The sequence below is a fragment of the Oncorhynchus keta genome, chromosome 19, assembly GCF_023373465.1.
Source record: "Oncorhynchus keta strain PuntledgeMale-10-30-2019 chromosome 19, Oket_V2, whole genome shotgun sequence".
NCBI lineage: Eukaryota > Metazoa > Chordata > Actinopteri > Salmoniformes > Salmonidae > Oncorhynchus > Oncorhynchus keta.
Window position 1 is genome coordinate 13,875,290 of NC_068439.1, and position 18,838 is coordinate 13,894,127.

The 18,838-nt window shown below is 43.7% G+C and overlaps 2 protein-coding genes across 3 annotated transcripts; one reads left to right on the forward strand and one right to left on the reverse strand.

The window, feature by feature from the left end:
* Nucleotides 1-367: 367 nt before the first annotated feature.
* Nucleotides 368-9,845, reverse strand: LOC118397940 (zinc finger protein 791-like). Its single transcript, XM_035792791.2, has 2 exons — nucleotides 9,540-9,845; nucleotides 368-3,578 (listed from the first exon to the last, which is right to left on the reverse strand). Exons 1-2 carry the CDS (start codon nucleotides 9,712-9,714, stop codon nucleotides 1,435-1,437), a joined length of 2,319 nt encoding a protein of 772 aa, XP_035648684.1. The 5' UTR covers nucleotides 9,715-9,845; the 3' UTR covers nucleotides 368-1,434.
* A 7-nt stretch (nucleotides 9,846-9,852) lies between these two features.
* On the forward strand, nucleotides 9,853-18,306 carry LOC118397942 (trafficking protein particle complex subunit 3-like). Of its 2 annotated transcripts, none has more exons than XM_052469738.1 (5): nucleotides 9,853-10,011; nucleotides 12,718-12,815; nucleotides 14,423-14,522; nucleotides 16,014-16,196; nucleotides 17,059-18,306. In XM_052469738.1, exons 1-5 carry the CDS (start codon nucleotides 9,970-9,972, stop codon nucleotides 17,176-17,178), a joined length of 543 nt encoding a protein of 180 aa, XP_052325698.1. In that variant the 5' UTR covers nucleotides 9,853-9,969; the 3' UTR covers nucleotides 17,179-18,306. The 2 variants fall into 2 exon arrangements, with proteins under 2 accessions (XP_052325698.1, XP_052325699.1); XM_052469739.1 differs by having other exon boundaries at nucleotides 9,867-10,011; nucleotides 12,698-12,815.
* The last annotated feature ends 532 nt before the right edge of the window (nucleotides 18,307-18,838 follow it).

Below are 18,838 nucleotides of genomic sequence, written 5' to 3' on the forward strand. Positions count from 1 at the left end.
TCACAGTTACCATTTTTTGCAATCTGTTACTCCCCAACTCTGCACGTGTGCTAGCGAAGTCGTGCATCTCGCTCATTGCAATATCTGTGGTGAGGCTTGTGGGGTCGTCATTTAGCTGAGTCTACCGTTGAAGGTTTTTGTGTGTACTCCTCATGGAATGTAAAAAAATAATCATACATTTTATTTCAATAAAAGGAAGGTTCATTCTACTCTGTAGCAGCCACATAATATCCTTAACAAAATAGTTTAAAAAGGGTTCAGGGGGGGGTATAAAAACATTTTTTTAGAGACAATGTACAGGAAGCGTTTTGTAATTTACAATGTGTTTATCATCCTTCTCAGAGTGAAAATAGAATGCTCACATGGGGATTTATAAAGAAGGCCTTTATTTAATAGTAAAAAGCAGATCAGCATTCATAACATTTACATCTGCTCAAATGTAAATGTAATAACTCTGGAAGAAGACATAGCGTGACAGAGGAGAGAAAGAGAGCAGACACTATATTGTTTTATCGATTCTACTGTACGTTCTAAAGCATCACAAACCAAAAGACAACTGGTCCATTTTTGTTGGCATTTTTTCATTTGGGGGGAATTACAGGTACAATATTTAAATCATTATCTATTCATTATTTCACACATATTCTTGTTTTACCTGTTGGCTGCAACACTTTTTTTTAAATAAAAAACTACAAAAAAGGTACATAACAACAAAGTATATTTCAATATATCAATTCAGTATGTACAGGAAAAGAAACCTAAAAAGTCGCTCTGGATAAGAGCGTCTGCTAAATGACTTAAATGTAAATGTAGCGTGCCCCCTGACCCACACTGAAACCAGGTCTGCGTTCAGTACGTTTTCACATTCAATTGGAAGGAAACGGTGCTGTACTGAACAACCAGTTGAAAAACTGGGAGGGGTTGGGTTGTGTGTTGGGGAACACTGTCAGCATGCCCTTTAAATATGTCACTCATTGCTTCAAGCCACACTCACAAAACGGGATCAAATGTACCTCAGTCTTTTCAGTACAAACCGTTTCACAATGTAGCAAACGTTCAAGCGAACTGAACGCACCTCATGTTATCTATCGGGGCTTGTATGTATGTCTTGGGGATTATAGTTTGTTTCTATCTATCTATCTATCTATCTATCTATCTATCTATCTATCTATCTATCTATCTATCTATCTATCTATCTATCTGTGTTGGGCTTTAGCTGGGATTATTCTTTACAGAGTCAAGTATATTTGTCCAGGTCTGTTGTTCCTTGACCAGCACCATTCATTCTCACTGTCGATAATTCTGATGTTAAAACTCCTAATAGTATCTGTATCTACTGGTTAAATGGGAGACAGTGAGGTGACATCAATGTAAGAGCCAACATCAATTTTGTAAATTTGTCCTAGAAGCATTTAACTACAGGGCACTCCCACATCATACGGAGGAACTTAAGTCATCTTCTGACAATATGGCACTGTCATAACATTTGTGACGATTCCTCAGGTGACTTTTAAGTAGTGGATTGTTTCTAAAGCATCTGCTGCACAGTTTGCAGTGATACGGTTTCTCTCCAGAGTGAGTGGTTAGGTGTTGTGTCAGGTTGCCTGGGGTGGCAAAGCAATGTCCACAAACAGTGCACTTGAAAGGTCTCTCTCCTGTGTGAACCGCGGTGTGTCTGGTCAGTTCTTCCTTGCGCTTGAAGCTTTTCGGACACTGTTTGCAACCATGTGGTTTCTGACCTTGGTGAGTCCACATGTGTGTTTCCAGTTGTTCCTTCTGGTCGAAGTCTTGCCCACAGTCCTTACACCGATATGATTTCTCCCCAGTGTGGAACTTCATATGTGCTCTCAAGTATCCATTACAAGTGAAACTTTCTCCACATTCTTTGCACTGAAATGGTTTCTCCCCCGTGTGAAGTCTCATATGCAATTTCATATATGCCTTAGTTTTGAAACTTTTCCCACATTCCTTACATTGATAGTGTTTCTCTCCTGTGTGAGACACCATATGTGTTCTCAGATTAGCATCACTAGGGAAGCATTTGCCACAAACATTACAAGTGCGTGTTGCTTTAATGTGGGATTGGAGGTGCTCTGTCAGACTTGCTATGGACTCGAATACCTCCTCACACACACCACACATTTTCGTATGCTTTGTGTGCACATTTTTCACATGGTTAACTAAAGGACCAATGTACACAAATGTACTTCCGCACAGCTTGCAACAATAAGGAGAAGCATTTGTGGTCACCTTGCCTCTAGCACGGTTATGGGTGCTTGCCCATTTTCTGGGTGATCTCAGTGCCTTTGATCCTGACGGTAGTCCCTCGCTCTCCACCTCATTGCCACTTCCACTGTGAACTGCCGAACAGCCTGGATATCCTTCTGAGAAGGCATGTGAGGCACTGGTTGCTTCTGATACCGTGTAGAGCTCTCCATCAGGCTCGGTTTTGATCTCTTGAGGAATGCGGACACATAACACATCCCCCTCTCTGCTCTCGGAAATTTGGCTCGAGAAATCCATCGGATCACAGTCACTTTCCTCACAGACGGTGAATATGGAGTCTTTGGTATCAGACTCCAGCCCTTCAAGCTGCTCATCCTCCTGTCTGGTCCCAAGTTCCTGTTGTTTATCTTCAATCAGTGTGGGCTGTGGTTCCTCACTTGTGTGGAACTTCATATGCGTTTTCAAGTATCCCTTACAAGTGAAACTTTCGCCACAATCTTTGCACCAAAATGGTGTCTCCCCTGTGTGACGCCTCATATGCAAGTGCATATAGCCCTTATTTTTGAAACATTTTCCACATTCTTTGCATTGATACTGTTTCTCTCCTGTGTGCGTTACCATGTGTGTTCTCATACTAGAATCACTAGGGAAGCATTTGCCACAAACATTACAAGTGCGTGTTGCTTTAATGTGGGTTTGCAGGTGCTCCGTCAGACTTGCTATGGACTCAAAGACTTCTTCACACACACCACAACGGTATTCTGCAGTAAGCTTTGTGTGCACATTTTTCACATGGTTAACTAAAGGACCAATGTACACAAATGTACTTCCACACAACTTGCAACAATAAGGAGGAGCAGCATTTGTGGTCACCCCGCTTCCAGCAGAGGTATGGGAGCTTAGTCTTTTCTTTAGTCCCTCACTCTCCACCTCATTGCCACTTCCACTGTTTTCACTGTGAGCTGCCGAACAGCCTGGATATCCTTCTGAGAGGGAGTGTGAGGCACTGGTTGCTTCTGATACCGTGTAGAGCTCTCCATCAGGCTCGGTTTTGATCTCTTGAGGAATGCGGACGCATAACACATCCCCCTCTCTGCTCTCGGAAATTTGGCTTGAGAAATCCATAGGATCACAGTCACTTTCCTCACAGACGGTGAATATGGAGTCTTTGGTATCAGACTCCAGCCCTTCAAGCTGCTCTTCCTCCTGATTGGTCCTGATTTCCTCTTGTTCATCTTTAATCTGTGTGGGCTCTGGGTCCTTCTCCAGACTGGGGCTCCACTTATGCTCACAGTTCTGCCGCTCAGGGGGAACCTCTTCTTCAGAGACTGGGAGAGGAAGCTGCTGGGGGTCTAGAAAAAGGGGAGGAAAGGGATCATTAAGAGATCAATACATAATTGAACTTTTTAAAAACGTAAATAACATATGTCTATCCAGTGTGGTAGTACCCGAGTCCAGGACTCTGACTTTCCTCAGACTCAAGACCTGACCTTGACAGGTAACGTTGATGTCAGAATGTCTCTCTCCCTTGCATTATTCAACATGATAGCCTTTCTTTGGTGCGGTCCAGATTGGCCTCGATTCCAACATCCACGGACGTCCGAACCAATCATAGACATCTATGTTTCACAAGTTTGGACAGCACAGTAAAATACAGTAAAGTATAGTACAGTACAGCACAGTAAAGTACAGTACAATGTAGTGTACTCTACTGAATTACTCTGCTGTACTGTACTGAACTTTGTCGTACCTAGATGTCTATGATTCACTCTGGTCCGACCAAATTTGTACTTGTTTGGGGGCAGAGCTCATTAGAATAATACCCAGCATCCGTTGCAAGTGTTTGTTTTTACATTCAAATAGGGGTCATTCAGCGGACGCTCTTATGCAGAGTGATTTACGGTCAGTGCATTCAACCAACATATGGGGAATTTCATGGCATCAGAATTACGCTTTTGAGTTTTCACCTTAAAAATGTATTTCAAACAAAAACTATTGATTTAAAAGTTAATTACGGTAACAGAATTACATCATGGGTCCCTGATCTGTACTACACATAAATGCATAATTATGGATATGAATGTCATTCTCATGTTTCATAAGTTTGGACACCCCAGGGCAGCACAGCAGAGTAGAGCAGAGATACTTCAGTACAATATAGTTCAGAAGGCCAGCATCCCGGAGTCGTCTCTTCACTGTTGACGTTTGGAGTAATATCTATATCTATATAAATAATGTGTGTGTATTTAAACAACACAATGTAACTCCAAGTCAATCACACTTCTGTGAAATCAAACTGTCCACTTAGGAAGCAACACTGATTGACAATACATTTCACATGCTGTTGTGCAAATGGATTAGACAACAGGTGGAAATTATAGGCAATTAGCAAGACACCCCCAATAAAGGAGTTGTTCTGCAGGTGGGGACCACAGACCACTTCTCAATTCCTATGCTTCCTGGCTGATGTTTTGGTCACCTTTGAATGCTGGCGGTTCATTCACTCTATAGTGGTAGCATGAGACGGAGTCTACAACCCACACAAGTGGCTCAGGTAGTGCAGCTCATCCAGGATGGCACATCAATGCGAGCTGTGGCAAGAAGGTTTGCTGTGTCTGTCAGCGTAGTGTCCAGAGCACGGAGGCGCTACCAGGAGACAGGCCAGTAAATCACGAGACGTGGAGGAGGCCGTGGAGGAGGCCGTTGCACCACAGACTGTCCAGGAGTTGGCGGATGCTTTAGTCAAGGTCTGGGAGGAGATCCCCCAGGAGGCCATCCGCCACCTCATCAGGAGCATGCCCAGGCATTGTAGGGAGGCCACACACACTACGGAGCCTCATTTTGACTTGTTTTAAGGACATTACATCAAAGTTGGATCAGCCTGTAGTGTGGTTTTCCACTTTAATTTTGGAGTGTGACTCCAAATCCAGACCTCCATGGGTTGATAAATTTGATTTCCATTGATAATTTTTGTGTGATTTTGTTGTCAGCACATTCAACTATGTAAAAAAAAAGGTATTTAATAAGAATATTTCATTCATTCAGATCTAGAATGTGTTATTTTAGTGTTCCCTTTATTTTTTTGAGCAGTGTATATATAAATAATAATTATATATATATAATAATAATATATATATATATATATATATAAATATTATATATATATATATGTGTATATGTATGTGCCAACGTATATAATATATATATATATATACATATATGTGTATGCCAACGTCAACAGTGAAGAGGCAACTAACACACACACACACACACACACACACACACACACACACACACACACACACACACACACACACACACACACACACACACACACACACACACACACACACACTTGGGGTCAATTAGAAATGTCCTTTCCTAACTTGGGTGACTGGAGTCTCTGACAATTGTATGGGCTTTCATTTGACATTACCTATTGTATAGGTCCTGGATGGCAGGAAGTTTGACCCCAGTGATGTACTGGGCCATTCACACTACCCTCTGTAGCGCCTTATGGTCCGATGCCATACCAGGCGGGGATGCAACCTGTCAGGATGCACTCAATGGTGCAGCTGTAGAACTTTGAGGATCTGGGGACCCATGCCAAATCTTTTCAGTCTCCTGAGGGGGAAAAGGTCTTGTCGTACCCTTTTTACGACTGTCTTGGTATGTTTGGACCATGATAGTTTGTTGGTGATGTGGACACCAAGGAACTTGAAGCTCTCAACCTGCTCCACTACAGCCCCGTTGATGGTAATGTGGGCCTGTTCAGCCCCCCTTTTCCTGTAGTCCACGATCAGCTCCTTTGTCTTGCTCACATTGAGGGAGATGTTGTCATGGCACCACACTGCCAGGTCTCTGACCTCCTCATCGTTGTCGGTGATCAGGCCTACCACTGTTGTGTCGTCAGCAAACTTAATGATGGTGTTGGGAGTCATGTTTGGCCACGCAGTCGTGGGTGAACAGGGAGTACAGGAGGGGACTAAGTACACACCCTCGAGGGGCCCCAGTGTTAAGGATCAGCGTGGCAGACGTGTTGTTGCCTTCTCTTACCACCTGGGGGCGGACGGTCAGGAAGTCCAGGATCCTGTTGCAGAGGGAGGTGTTTAGCCTCAGGGTCCTTAGCTTAGTGATGAGCTTCGTGGGCACTATGGTGTTGAACGCTGAGCTGTAGTCAATGAACAGCATTATTACATAGGTATTCCTTTTGTCCAGGTGAGAAAGGGCAGTGTGGAGTGCGATTGAGATTGCGTCATCTGTGGATCTGTTGGGACGGTATGTGAATTGGAGTGGGTCTAGGGTTTCTGGGATGATGGTGTTGATGTGAGCCATGACCAGCCTTTCAAAGCCCTTAATGGCTACAGACGCGAGTGCCACGGGTCGGTAATCATTTAGGTAAGTTACCTTCACTTGCCAGTTGGTCCGCTCATGCTTTGAGTACACGTCCTGGTAATCCGTCAGGCCCAGCAGCTTTGTGAATGTTGACCTGTTTAAAGAGCTAACCATTCAGAGGGGTGTTCTACAATGCTTTGAGCGCTCTCCAAGTCCGGAAGTGAATATCACGTAGAGCGAAATTTTAGTCACTGATGACTAACACTATCCCTTGTATTTCAAGATTGAAAAATATAATAACACCGACCCAGCCATTAACGTCCCTTAATGCTCAAAGACAGATTCAATGGCTGTAGCATAGTGTATTCGAATGAATGATTAGCTAAAATATTTGAGAAATTATTAATAATAAGCATGTGCTTTTACCTAATAAGAAACTAACTAACTAAATATATATATATATATATATATATTCAAATACCAAGCTAGTAACGTTAAGTACCCTAGGTTAACTTAGCTGACCTTCAATTGAGGGAATTCAGCTTCTCTGAGACATTTGTACAACTCATTCAAACTTTGAAAATAAATCCACAGGCAAATGTTACCAAACATGATAATCATAGGCCTGCATTATGGTAGGCAGCTAATTGTTCAATTACACTTTCCATCAATACTTTGGAAGGTCACTGTCTCTGCGCTGACTGCCTGTGTGTGAGACAACGCTAACTAGCCAATGGGAGCGTAGTAGAATGCCCCTCTGAATAACGGGCCGTGGTTTCTGCTTAACTGCATGGGAAAAAGAAAGCCGCATGCAGCACACTTAACATCCCCTGTGCCGTTTCATGCTCGGGAATCGTAATACAGAAGAATATGTCCTCGTAAATAGCATCCCCGACATGAAGCGAACCAAAGACAATGCATCTCGGCCATCACAGCTTACATCAATATGGAGAGCATTTGAGTCATTCAGTCAGAGTTTCCTCTTGCCTTTTAGCAATAGCATCAATTCTTAGTTTCATAGTGTTATCTGACAAAGGTATTGTGAGTTTTGTGCCTCTGCCTCCCCACACATTGTTTTCACCATATCAATTGTGGCCAGTAACATCAAAGTCTCTGCAATAGTGTGTGGTTTCATAGCATAGCAGGCTTAGCCATTCACTATGGAAATGATTCAAGTGCAACGGTCAAGTATAGCCTTTTCCCACGATTTAAGGGCGCTCTCTGGTTGAATTTGAATAGATTTTAATAATTCTCATTTAGATTTAAGGTTAGCCACATTACAATGATTGAGTGACAAAGATGATCTTACAATATATATATATATATACACACAAATAAATATATATGTGAGAGAGAGAGAGAGAGAGAGAGAGAGAGAGAGAGAGAGAGAGAGAGAGAGAGAGAGAGAGAGAAACGTCCTCTCAAGATCAAAAGTAACAGTCAGTATCTGGTGTGGCCACCAGCTGCATTAAGTACTGCAGTGCATCTCCTCCTCATGGACTGCACCAGATTTGCCAGTTCCTGCTGTGAGATGTTACCCCACTCTTCCACCAAGGCACCTGCCAGTTCCCGGACATTTCTGGGGGGAGTGGCCCTAGCCCTCACCCTCCGATCCAATAGGTCCCAGACGTGATCTGGGCTCTTTGCAGGCCGTGGCAGAACAATGACATTCCTGTCTTGCAGGAAATCACGCACAGAACAAGCAGTATGGCTGGTGGCATTGTCATGCTGGAGGGTCATGTCAGGATGAGCCTGCAGGAAGGGTACCACATTAGGGGGGAGGATGTCTTCCCTGTAACGCACAGCGTTGAGATTGCCTGCAATGACAACAAGCTCAGTCCGACGATGCTGTGACACACCGCCCCAGACCATGACGGACCCTCCACCTCCAAATCGATCCCGTTCCAGAGTACAGGCGTCGGTGTAACGCTCATTCCTTCAACAATAAACGCGAATCGGACCATCACCCCTGGTGAGACAAAACCGTGACTTGTCAGTGAAGAGCATTTTTTGCCTGTCCTGTCTGGTCCAGCAACGGTGGGTTTCTTCCCATAGGCGACGTTGTTGCCGGTGATGTCTGGTGAGGACCTGCCTTACAACAGGCCTACAAGCCCTCAGTCCAGACTCAGCCTATTGCGGACAGTCAGAGCACTGATGGAGGGATTGTGCATTCCTGGTGTAACTCGGGCAGTTGTTGTTGCCACCCTGTACCTGTCCTGCAGGTGTGATGTACGGATGTACCGATCCTGTGCAGGTGTTGTTACACGTGGTCTGCCACTGCGAGGACAATCAGCTGTCCGTCCTGTCTCCCTGTAGTGCTGTCTTCGGCGTCTCGCAGTACGGACATTGAAATGTATTGTCCTGGCCACATCTGCAGTCCTCATGCCTCCTTGCAGCATGCCTAAGGCACATTCACACAGATGAGCAGGGACCCTGGGCATCTTTCTTTTGGTGTTTTTCAGTCAGTAGAAAGGCCTCTGTAGTGTCTGAAGTGTTCATAACTGTAACCTTAATTGCCTACGGTCTGTAAGCTGTTAGTGTCTTAACGACCGCCCCACAGGAATTGTTATGGTTCATTGAACAAGCATGGGACACAGTGTTTAAACCCTTAACAATGAATATCTGTGAAGTTATTTGGATTTTTACGAATTATCTTTGAAAGACAGGGTCCTGAAAAAGGGCCTTTTTTTTTGTTTTTATATATATATATATATATATAATATATTGTGGAATTAAACATGGGGTCGCGACCCCTAGTTTGGGACCCGCTGTGCTATAGAACGCCAGTCCTATGAAACTCATGCAATAACATTAGCTCATGTTTTGTTTACAAGATGTTTACCTTGCTAGTTACTCACTGTTTGATAAATAAATCGCTAAATACTGCTGATTGAAGTTGAACAGAGCAAGTAGTGGGTATATACATCATTAACTATCGGTACCTGATTCGATCGATGTACCGTTAAATCAACACAAACCTGTTCTGTGCGGTTTGAAATCCAGCAGACGTCGAAGACGTTCGTTCTCCTCCTTTGAACGAGAGATTTCCTCCTGGTATTCAGTTACTGTTCTCTCTACTACTCCAGCTATCTCTACAGCCGCCGCTGTTAGCCGTTCAGTAATATACACATTGAACAACGCCAGTTTTGACATTTTGAGAGGTATGAAAGTCGAGGTTTCTTTGTGTTTTTGTCAGCTATATTTTTTTACGCCAGAGGAAGAAAATGTATTCCAGATGATGGTGCTGCTATTTCCCACAATCCTCCGCTGATTCCAGTTCCTGTTTTTCAGGAAGTTGGGTGTTTGACAGCTGAGACAGAAAATAGATCACAGGGACCGCTCTCAAAGAAACGAATAAATAAAGGATAACTACTCAATCATCTGTACAAGCATGTAACCCAATACACTATGTCAAGGCAATCCAACCGAACCACAGACGGCAAGAAGATGGTAAGGAGTCGCGTTATGCTAATGCTACTTAGCTTACTCAATTAATGCTAGCTAGCTACAGTATTAAGTTAAACTAACGGTAGCTAATTTAACGACAAATTACCTTTTATTAACCGCCCAAAACAGCTTAATGTGTTAATATAACAATGCGTGTTTTGATGAAGTATTACCGACACATAAGCTTAACTGTAGTGCAAATTTGATATTCAGTGATCATTTAATGAATGACAAATACAGGAAGCTAGTCTGGCTAGCAAGTTATTGTAACTAGCATTTAATTCGCTATTCTAGCACCATGGCACACTCACTAAGTCACTGCAACTTGATTGCAGCTAACTAGTTACTAAAATGCCAGTAAGTGTTTATAATTGTTTTATTCGGGCATAGTTACCTTTCGCATTTGTTAAACATGAGCTGTTAGCCTGGCATGGATGAGCCTGGCATGGATGGCAATTGGCATATCAAAATTTGCCCCGATGATATTGGTTCTTCGTCGTAGGTAGCTGACCCATGCACCCGACCCAAGTCTACGCTACGTACTTTAGTAAGGCCGAATTAATTTGTGAAAATGACTTATCTACAATATAATAAATCATTCACTGTGTTTGAATCAATTAAAGATGTTTGTAGTTTTGACGTTTTTACACCAGGGGGTGCTGGCAACTAAGTTTTCTCCTACTCTATTCAATTTCATTATAAGGGGCTTTATTGGGATGGAAAACATGTTTACATTGCCAAAGCAAGTGAAATAGATAATAAACAAAAGTGAAATTAACAATAAAACATTAACAGTAAACATTACACTCAGTTCCAAAATAACATTTAAAATGTCTATATACAGTGTTGTAACTCCTGTACCAGTCAATTTAGGACACACCTACTCATGTTTTTTTCTTTGTTTTTACAGTTTTCTACATTGTAGAATAATAGTGAAAACATCAACTATGGAATAACACATATGGAATAACGTAGTAACCAAAAAATCATTAAACAAATCTAAATATATATATTAAGTTTATAAGTAGCCACCCTTTGCCTTGATGACAACTTTGCACACTCTTGGCATTCTCTCAACCAGCTTCATGAGGTAGTCACCTGGAATGCATTTATATTAACAAGTGTGCCTTGTTAATTTGTGGAATTTCTTTCCTTCTAAATGCGTTTGAGCCAATCAATTGTGTTGTGACATGGTAGGGGTGGTATATAGACGATAGCCCTAAATGGTAAAGCCCAAGTCCATATTATGGCAAGAATAGCTCAAATAAGCAAAGCGAAACAACAGTCCATCATTACGTTAAGACATGAAGGTCAGTCAATATGGAACATTTCAATAACTTTTTCTTCAAGTGCAGTCGTAAAAACCATCAAGCGCTATGATGAAACTGGCTCTCATGACGACCGCCACAGGAATGGAAGACCCAGGGTTACGTCTGCTGCTGAGGATACGTTCATTGGAGTTACCAGCCTTTGAAATTGCAGCACAAATAAATGCTTCACAGAGTTCAAGTAACAGACACATCTCAACATCAACTGTTCAGAGGAGACTGCATGAATCAGGCCTTCATGGTCGAATGGCGTCAAAGAAACCACTACTAAAGGACACCAATAATAATAAGAGACTTGCTTGGACCAAGAAACACGAGCAATGGACATTAGACTGGTGGAAATCTGGCCTTTGCTCTGATGAGTCCAGATGTGAGATTTTTGGTTCCAACCGCCGTGTCTTTGTGAGATGTGGAGTAGGTGAACGGATGATCTCCCGCATGTGTGATTCCCACCGTGAACTATGGAGGTGGTGGTGTGATGGTGCTTTTCTGGTGTCACTGTCAGTGATTTATTTAGAATTCAAGGCACACTTAACCAGCATGGCTACCTCAGCATTCTGCACCGATAAGCCATCTCATCTTGTTTGTGCATAGTGGGACTATCATTTGTTTTTCAACAGGACAATGATCCAACACATCCAGGCTGGGTAAGGGTTATTTGACCAAGAAGGAGAGTGATGCATCAGATGACCTGGCCTCCACAATCACCTGACCTCAACCCAATTGAGATTGTTTGGGATGAGTTGGACCGCAGTGAAGGAAAAGCAGCCAACAAATGCTCAGCATATGTGGGAACTCCTTGAAGACTGTTGGAAAAACATCCCGTTGACTACTTTCTGAAGCTGGTTTCTGATAATGCCAAGCTGTCATCAAGGCAAAGGGTGGCTACTTTGAAGAATCTCAAATATTGTTGAACACTTTTTTGTTTACTACATGATTGCATTGGGGAGGCAGGTAGCCTAATGGTCAGGGCATTGGACTAGTAACCGAAAGGTTGCAAGATCGATTCCCCTGAGCTGACAAGATAAAAATCTGTCGTTCTGCCCCTGAACATGGCAGTTAACCCACTGTTCCTAGGTCATCATTGAAAATAAGAGTTTGTTCTTAACTGACCTGCCTAGTTAAATAAAGGTCAAATAAATAAATGTTATGTCATAGTTTTGATGTCTTCACTATTATTCTACAATGTAGAAAATTGTAAAAAAAAAAATAAAAAAAACTAACTTGAATGTGTGTCCTAACTTTTTAAATATGGGTTGTATTTACAATGGTGTATGTTTTTCACTGGTTGCCCTTTTATTTTGGCAACAGGTCACAAATCTTGCGGCTGTGATGAGACACTGTGTAATTTCACCCAATAGATCTCTGTTTCTCTGTGTAGAACTCTGAGCTGTTCACTCTGACGTACGGAGCCCTGGTAACCCAGCTGTGTAAGGACTATGAGAACGACGAGGAGGTCAACAAACAACTGGATAAGATGTGAGTCTCTTATCTTCTTCTCAACAAACTCTGCTTAGCCCTTTCACTTATAATCGATCAAGGAAAGGAGACAAGGAGAGTAATTGAGTCACGTGTGTGTGAAGTGTGCTGCTTGTTGTGAACGTGTAAAATGTGCCCCTCCTCAACGTTTCATTTTCAGTTTATCCTTTACTCTGCAAATGGATAAAGTGGAGCTACTGCTTTCAGCCTCTGAAGTTTCCCATTAACCTGCAGCACACGGACAAATTCTCCATCCCTCTTGAACTTAACCCTAGAAACCAATAGACCAATGATGTAGTGTGTGAGTTGGTCTGAAAGGGTCTGTAAAGGTTTTCTGCTCTGCCTAACTAATACACCTACTGTAGCACGTCCCAAATATGGTACAATCAGGTGACGATCTCATCTTACTCCTTAATAGGGTCCAGATGTTTGTCTATAGCTCTCTCCCTCTTTCTTTCAGCTTTGCTCAATTCAGCATTGAGGTCTGACTAAGCCGCCAGTGTTCATGTCTGAAATATTTAAGGGAGGTGTGAATCTCTGCTCTACAGTGGTAGAGTAAGACATCTTTAAGGGAGGTGTGAATCTCCGCTCTAAAGTGGTAGAGTAAGACATCTTTAAGGGAGGTGTGAATCTCTGCTCTACAGTGGTAGAGTAAGACATCTTTAAGGGAGGTGTGAATCTCTGTTTTAAAGTGGTAGAGTAAGACATCTTTAAGGGAGGTGTGAATCTCTGCTCTATAGTGGTAGAGTAAGACATCTTTAAGGGAGGTGTGAATCTCTGTTCTAAAGTGGTAGAGTAAGACATCATCTCTTTAAGTGGTAGAGTAAGACATCTTTAAGGGAGGTGTGAATCTCTGCTCTACAGTGGTAGAGTAAGACATCTTTAAGGGAGGTGTGAATCTCTGCTCTACAGTGGTAGAGTAAGACATCTTTAAGGGAGGTGTGAATCTCTGCTCTCAGTGGTAGAGTAAGACATCTTTAAGGGAGGTGTGAATCTCTGCTCTACAGTGGTAGAGTAAGACATCTTTAATCTCTGCTCTACAGTGGAGGTAAGACATCTTTGAATCTCTGCTCTAAAGTGGTAGAGTAAGACATCTTTAAGGGAGGTGTGAATCTCTGCTCTATAGTGGTAGAGTAAGACATCTTTAAGGGAGGTGTGAATCTCTGCTCTACAGTGGTAGAGTAAGACATCTTTAAGGGAGGTGTGAATCTCTGCTCTATAGTGGTAGAGTAAGACATCTTTAAGGGAGGTGTGAATCTCTGCTCTAAGACATCTTTAAGGGAGGTGTGAATCTCTGCTCTATAGTGGTAGAGTAAGACATCTTTAAGGGAGGTGTGAATCTCTGCTCTATAGTGGTAGAGTAAGACATCTTTAAGGGAGGTGTGAATCTCTGCTCTATAGTGGTAGAGTAAGACATCTTTAAGGGAGGTGTGAATCTCTGCTCTATAGTGGTAGAGTAAGACATCTTTAAGGGAGGTGTGAATCTCTGCTCTATAGTGGTAGAGTAAGACATCTTTAAGGGAGGTGTGAATCTCTGTTCTAAAGTGGTAGAGTATTTGGCACCATTCTTTACTCACTGTTTTTTCCCCTCTCTTGTTTTTTCCCAGGGGATATAATATCGGAGTGCGTCTCATCGAAGACTTCTTGGCGCGATCCAGCATTGGGAGGTGTCAGGATTTCAGAGAAACGGCTGATGTCATCGCTAAGGTAACGGGAACGTCCCTGAGCCAATCAGAGCGTGACCGTGGAACCCTCCCAGAAAAGAGAGGCGAGGGGGAAGAAAAGATGAAGAAAGAAACAGACAGGGAAAGAGAAAAGGACAGGAGGAAGAGGGAGGGAGGGGGGAGAGAGGGAGAGGGAGGGAGGGGGGAGAGAGGGAAGAGAGGGAGGGGAGAGAGAGAGAGAGGGAGGGGGGAGGGAGAGGGAGGGGGGAGAGGGAGGGGGAGAGAGAGAGAGAGCTGGGAAAAAGACTGAGGGAAGGAGGTTGACTATGAATGAGTGAATGAGTGAGTTAGAGAGCGAGGGAGTCAGCGACTGGAATTTCAGCTCCAACCTGCAGTAGTCTGCGTAGTTTCTGAGCTTTCATAACTCCTCTCTACTGCTTTTCATTTTTCTGCACTCACTCAGCTAGGGAAGCATCTCAGCTATGCCACCGCAAAGCCAACTGGCCGCTTTCCCCCGTGTGTGTGTGTGTGTGTGTGTGTGTGTGTGTGTGTGTGTGTGTGTGTGTGTGTGTGTGTGTGTGTGTGTGTGTGTGTGTGTGTGTGTGTGTGTGTGTGTGGGCTCTTGTCCTTCACTGCTTGTTGTCTTTGTTATACAATAGTCCTGGCAGCATTGTCAACCTACACCCAGGGTGAAACCATCCCTCGCCTAAGTACATTTAGTTCACACTGAAGGAATGACCATGCGCACATACAAACACAAACTCGTGCTTGTGTCTATGTGGTCAGACAGTAGTCTGCTGTACTCCTGAGCATCAGGCCCAGTACTAAATCACTGTAGACTTGTCAAGCTCAAACACTACTTGTCTCACCTGGTGGTTGACATCCAGGCTCCCTCAGCACTCTGTTCTAACAGTGCTACTAAGTCCTTTCACAGGTCTAACCTCTCACTGTAGGTTCAGTTATAGGGAAGGCAGTAGTATGGAATGTTGTGCTGGATATTGAACTGGTAGCCTCAACTGCCGTTTAGACTGAGATAATCAGCCACCTTGCTACCAGCGACCAGTCATGTTCAAGGAGGAGACACATGGCGACTTAGCACTCTGCGACGAGAGCGTTTAGGGTTAGGGTTAGGGTTAGACCAGAGTTGCATATGTCCCCAGTTTATGCACATTTCAGCAACTCAACCGCAAGGCTGGGCAGCTCTCGCTAGCAAGCTTTGACATTGACTAACAACCGAACTACCATCATACAGTTTTTAAAAGAGACATTCACAAGGTAGATCTCAACGACTGGATCAAAGACTGGATCAACGACTGGATCACTTGTTGTGAGACCCTGGTAAAGAAAGATTGTCCACTCCCTGGCCTAGTCCGCTCTCTTCAACCCTCTCTCAGTACAACTCATGTGACAATGTCAGTGTCTGCATTCACTGATGACTCTTATGAGAGCGATAGTCTCTGTTCCATTTGTAAATACAGTACTAACATCATTGTAACACTAACACCATTGTATGATTGCATGTGTTGTCCACTAGGTGGCGTTTAAGATGTACCTGGGCATCACCCCCAGTGTGACCAACTGGAGCCCAGCAGGGGATGAGTTGTCCCTCATCCTGGAGAGTAACCCCCTTGTGGACTTTGTAGAGCTGCCTGACAACCACAGCTCCCTGGTCTACTCCAACCTGCTGTGTGGGGTACTCCGAGGAGCTCTGGAGATGGTAAAGATAGATGGTGCTTCTTTAGGCCTTTTTCACACTAGCCTAACCAAGCTGTACTGTGCTGGTCTGGATGCGTATCCAGCATCTCTGTTGGAACTGTGCTAGAAAAGGATCATGTGAAAAGAAAATAACAGAGCCTGCACAGGGTGTTGGTAGTGTGAGCATTCTATTTGTGTGAATTACACTGAGTATACCAAACAGTAGGAACACCACCTTAATATTGAGTTGCCCCCCCATGGACTCTACAAGGTGTCCAAAGCATTCCACAGGGATGCTGGCCCATGTTGACTCTACAAGGTGTCCAAAGCATTCCACAGGGATGCTGGCCCATGTTGACTCTACAAGGTGTCCAAAGCATTCCACAGGGATGCTGGCCCATGTTGACTCTACAAGGTGTCCAAAGCGTTCCACAGGGATGCTGGCCCATGTTGACTCTACAAGGTGTCCAAAGCGTTCCACAGGGATGCTGGCCCATGTTGATTGAAATGCTTCCCACAGTTGTCAAGTTTGCTGGTTGTCCTGTGGGTGGTCGACCATTCTTGATACACGCAAACTGTTGAGTGTGAAAAACCCAATAGCATTGCAGTTCTTGACACAAACCGGGGAGCCTCTGAATGTCACACACACAAGCCATGCCTCCTTTGTCTCGAGGCTTAAACATCCTTCTTTAACCTGTCTCCTGCCCTTCATCTACACTGATTGAAGTGGATTTAACAGGTGACATCAGTAAGGGATCATAGCTTTCACCTGGATTCACCTGGTCAGTCATTCTTGGAAAGAGCAGGTGTTCTTAATGTTTTGTACACTCAGTGTATGGTATTATGTTCACGTGTTGTGAATAATATCTTCCTCTCTCCTCCAGGTACAGATGGCAGTGGATGTGAAGTTTGCTCTGGACACCCTGAGAGGAGACAATGTCACAGAGATCCGCATGAAGTTCATCAAGAGGATGGAGGAGAACTTTCCGGCCGGCGATGAGTGAGGGAAACAGAGAGAGGGAGAAAGCACCACCCTCCACCACTCTTCTCTTCCTGCTCTCCATCCATCCTCAATCTGATGTCACTCAAGGCGGTACGGAGAGAGAGAGAGCGAGAGAGAGAGAGATGTATAATGATAAACCCTTGACTGAGAGACTGAATGAAAAGAGAGAGCGAGAGTCAAGAAATCAATTCCTTGGGCGCGTCTGAAATCCATCTTCCTCTCCATGTCTCCTTTCCTTCCTCTCCACTGGTCTAAATACAAAGGTCTGACAGGTGGAAGTTATATGCGTTTTACCATATATGATGCATTTTACATCAGGATGACTTGGCCGGTGACACTGCTTCTTAACAGTCCCGATATCTTGAAAAGTTGACTGCTGACATGCAAAACACTGTGAGACTATGTCAACAGTGGACTAATGAACACAATAACAAAAGATAGTTTGGAGTGGAATGAACTTATAAATGCTTTATAACTACCAGCGATAGTAGTGCAAATAAAGTAAAGGAGAGGTGGTTTTTGAGATGTACCCATAGAGATGGGTAGAGGACTCATCTTTGCCACTATTGTGTCTGACGGTGCCATTGAGGCTACAACCCATAGGAATCCCCACCCAGTTCACTACTTTGAAATGGCGGAAGCATGGTGGAAGCCCTCAATGACGCTGCCCATGCTAAAACTGCCTTTTTGGCCACTAAAGGGCTCTATCATTCTCTACGGATGCACCCTTCTGCAGAACTATGACTCCTGACCTTCTGCTCATCTGACCCCCCTCCTCCCCAAACCATTCAACGTTCATCTCTACTCCTTTGATGAGGAACTCCTTGGATACTTCATCTCATATGTTAATTTCTAGGGCCAGGAGTCTTACCATAATGTTTTTTGATTGACTTGCAATTCTGTTAAGTTCATAAAGTCAAAGTTGATGGTCTCTATTGTGTTGTACACAGTGATAAGAACATATATATATATTCACTTTTGTCTGTCACCTTTTTAAAATGAAAGATCGTCAAGATTCTATTAATATCTATGTGTATAAGATATTTCTCTGTTGTCATGCTAGATACTATTATTATTATTGGTAAATGAAGTAGGCTGATGTCATTATTAATAAAGTCATCATGACATATCCATTGGGTGCTGTATCACTGCAGTAATCACAGCTTCAGCTGGCCCCTAAGTGGTGAAACCCTTTTGTCCGTGAGTAACATAGGGCCTGTGTGCCTCGTTAACCTGTTGCAGGTCTCCTCACACGAATGTAATGAAGTGTCACGCAGACTCCTCCCCTGTGGCTGGTCGCCGGGTACACCCCCAGTGCACTGTGGGACTATTGTTCCTCTGGAGCAGCTTTGTCCAGTCAAGCAACAATAACACACACCTAATGCCTCTCGGAGGTTTGTTCAGGTTACATAGAAGCAATCAGGACCTGTGGAAGTATGTGCCTGTGTGTCTGGCAGCCATGTTTTAGGAACAGACATTTTTAACAGGGTGCCAAGAACAGAGGTGTGTGTGTGAGAGAGAGAGAGAGGGCAGGGTGTTTGGAAGGGGCTAGCAAGGCAAGATGTTGTTAAAGGTCTCTGGTTCCTGAGCCAGAGGCCCATTCTGGCTGTAACACCTGTGAATGAACTGATGTCATCCGGTAGTCACCAACTCAACCGCTC